The sequence below is a fragment of the Carlito syrichta genome, unplaced genomic scaffold (assembly GCF_000164805.1).
Source record: "Carlito syrichta isolate Samal-C Ts95f unplaced genomic scaffold, Tarsius_syrichta-2.0.1 Scaffold288006, whole genome shotgun sequence".
NCBI classification, from domain to species: Eukaryota; Metazoa; Chordata; class Mammalia; order Primates; family Tarsiidae; genus Carlito; species Carlito syrichta.
Genome location: NW_007232102.1, coordinates 75,021 through 78,245, shown reverse-complemented (window position 1 = coordinate 78,245; position 3,225 = coordinate 75,021). Strand labels below are relative to the sequence as shown.

The 3,225-nt window shown below is 51.5% G+C and overlaps 1 protein-coding gene across 1 annotated transcript in view; it reads right to left on the bottom strand.

Moving 5' to 3' along the window:
• Nucleotides 1-3,225, bottom strand: part of DNAI2 (dynein axonemal intermediate chain 2) — a 31,581-nt gene that overhangs the window by 21,387 nt on the left and 6,969 nt on the right. The window contains exons 4-5 of the mRNA XM_021710071.1: nt 2,586-2,728; nt 1,326-1,436 (exon numbers count right to left, since the gene is read on the bottom strand). Of these exons, the coding sequence (XP_021565746.1) occupies nt 1,326-1,436; nt 2,586-2,728 (254 nt within the window). The remainder of the gene's footprint in view (nt 1-1,325; nt 1,437-2,585; nt 2,729-3,225) is intronic.

Here is a 3,225-nt window from a genome sequence, read left to right as displayed (position 1 = left end):
CAGCCGGGTGTGGTAGTGCATGCCTGTAATTCCGGCTACTTGGAAGGCTGAGGCGGAAGGGTCGCCGGAGCCCAGCAGGTCGAGGTTCCAGTGGCCGGGAACGGCCACTGCACTCCAGTCTGGGTGACAGAGTGAGACTCCAACTCAAAAAACAACAGCAACAACAAAAAAACACATGACTGAGCCGGGCTCAATGGCTCACACCTGTAATCCCAGCACTTTCGGAGGTGGAGATGAGAGGATTGCCTGAGCTCAGGAGTTTGAGACCAGCCTGAGTAACATGGTGAGACCTCATCTCTACCATAAATCAAAAAATTAGCTGGGTGGGGTGGCGTACGCCTGTGGTTCCATCTACTTGGAAGGCTGAGGCAGAAGGATCACCTGGGCCCAGCGGTTCGAGGCTGCAGTGGCTGTGAGTATGCCACTGCACTCCAGCCTGGGTGAGAGAGTGAGATTCTGACTCAAAAAATAAATAAGCAAATAAACGAACAAAAAAATCTCGTGACCACATACCTGCAGCCCACCGCTCTCAGTTCATGGCTTGCTTGGTCACGATCGTAAACAGGATATAAAGCTTCTTGGCAAGGGCAAGCACATGCCCTCTCTTCAGGGACCCCTGCTCTCTTGGGCATGTCACTTTTTCGCCAATAAATTCTGTCTTAAACTATACTTTGGGTTCACTCTGAAATTCTTATTTGTGGTGGTCAAAAGAACCCATGGAACATCACACCACACTCCACCTGGCACTTGGGAGGCTGAGGTGGAAGGATCACCTGAGCCCCGGAGGTCAAGGCTGTGGTGAGCCGTGATCATGTCACTGCATTCCAGCCTGGGTGAGACCTCGACTCAAAAAAAAAAAAAAAAAAAAGAAGAAGAAGAAGAAAACATACCAATTCTTCACAAACTTTTCCAAAAAGCAGAAGAGGAGGGAACACTTCCCAGCTTATTCTACAAGGCCAAAATTACCCAGACCCCTTAGCATACCAGATAGGTTTCCCCGGCTGCCTCTCCCGAGATGGGCTCTGCAGTTGCCTCATCGTCCCTTTATGGCTGGCTCCTTACCTGATGTTCCCTGACTCTGCTTGAACCATAGATTTGTTTTTAGAGGGCTTATTTGGAACTAATTTTAGACTTACGCGACTATGACAGCAGGAGGCCCGGCTGGGGTGTCAGCAAAACCCGCCTCACCAACGCCTGGAGTTGATTGGCTGAGGGAGGCTCGGCCCGCTTGGTCCTCAGTGGCCAAGCCCAGGCTGAGATGCGTGTGTGGGCTCTGACCTGGGGCAGCAGGGTCGACACCATCAAGTGCCCGGGTCCCTCCTTACCTATCTGGCCATTGTAGCAGCCCCCTAGGAGTATGTGGGAGTCTTTGGGGTTGTACTCCAAGGTGATGAGTGGGGAAGACGGCTTCAGAGCAAGCTCAGCCTTGGAGTTTTCTATAAAGCAGAACAAAGTTATCTCACCAGGCCTGGAAAGAAAAGGACAAGGTCAGCCAGTTCAACCCTTTCTGCCTGGAGGTGGGGGCAAGGAGAAGGACTCTCTGGTCTTTCTCCAGGCTGCGACCCCTGGTTCGCCTGGGCTGGAATCTGGCATTCTTGGCCCTAGGGACTCTGCTGATGATCCCCAGGGCATTTTTGGAGATCAGGACTGGCAGGTGGTATGTGTGTGTGATTAACTCTATTTCTAGTCCATTCCCCAGCTGTGGAATGAATAAGCTTGCAACCCTAAGGTTTATACATAAACCAGGTCTGGGGACTGGAGACCACACTGGAGTCCACCCCACGAGACTGCTGTAAGCGCTCCCTGAGCTGCCCAGGTATGGCAAGTGTTAGCTCCATGCCTCACACACACATATTTATTTTAATAACAACAACAACAACAAAAGCTGGGTGTGGTGTCTCACTTCGGAAATCCCAACATTTTAGGAGGTTGACGTGGGAGGATAGCTTGAGACCAGGAGTTCAAGACCAGCCTGGGCAACATAGCAAGACCTCATCTCTGTGGGAGGAAAAAAAGAAAAAAAAAAAAAAAAAATATATATATATATATATATATATAAAATACATATATGTACATGGTGACAATGAAGGGAAGCCTGAGACCATGAAGCCCACCACCATCTGCTCCCTATCAGCCTTTTGTCCTTGAGCCCTGCTCTAGACAGTGGTCTGTGCTCTCCAGTAGACACACTGCCCCTGCCGGCCAGGAATTAGGGGCCAGTGTCAGAAAAGATGGAACAAAGGTATGAGTCTCCTCCCCCTCCCCCTTGGGCTCCTTCTCAGTCTGCTGGGCACCTTTTCTGAAATGCTCTTTAGGGACCGAGAATTGGGTCCCATGGGGTCAGGTCTTAATGCCCCAGGTTAAGGAGCCAGGGGTTTCCTGCTTCTGGTCTGGCTCTGTCTCTGTGCCTCGACCCAGAGAGGCAAGGGACGAGACTAGCGGCTTTCTCTTTGGCCCCGGCCCCTCCCTGTGAGGGACCAGCCCTGTGAGTGTCCTCAGCCTCCTGCACCTCCTTCCCATTTTTCTTTCATTGGCCTCAGCCCTGCCGTCGGGTTCCCTGGCCACGGGACCCCACTGCTTCTCACCCAGGTCCCAGATGTATGAATCGTTGCTCATGTCCACAGGTGCCCGCTGAAAATTCAAGCAGGAGTATGCCACTGCCAACTTCCTATGGCCATCAGGGTGCCAGGAGAGGTGTGTGGCTGACCGCTTGATTTCCTGGGGGTCCCTGCAGGAGAGAGTCGGGGGGTAGAAAAGCGGATATGAGGCTCTCCAGTTTCTTTTTTCTCTCAAACATCTTTGAGTCAGCCCAATTTCTTTTTTCCTTCTTTCTTTTTTTTTTTTGAGTCAGAGTCTCACTCTGTCGTCCGGGCTGGAGTGCAGTGACACACTTGGCCTTTTGGGCTCAGGCGATCCTTCTGCCTCAGCCTTCCAAGTAGCTGGAGCTACAGGTGTGCTGTACCATGGCCGGCTAATTTTTTTATTTGTTGTAGAGACGAGGTCTCGCCAAGTTGCCCAGACTGGTCTCAAACCCGTGGGCTCAGGCAGTCCTCTCGCTTCCGCCTCCCAAAGTGCTAGGATTACAGGCATGAGCTACCATGCCTCCTGCGCCAATCCAATTTCTTAACTCAAATTTTTCTTTAAACCATTCAAATCTACTTAAGAAATCCATTCAGGCCCAGCTTGGTGGCTCAGCCTGTAATCCCAGCACTGTGGGAGGCCAAG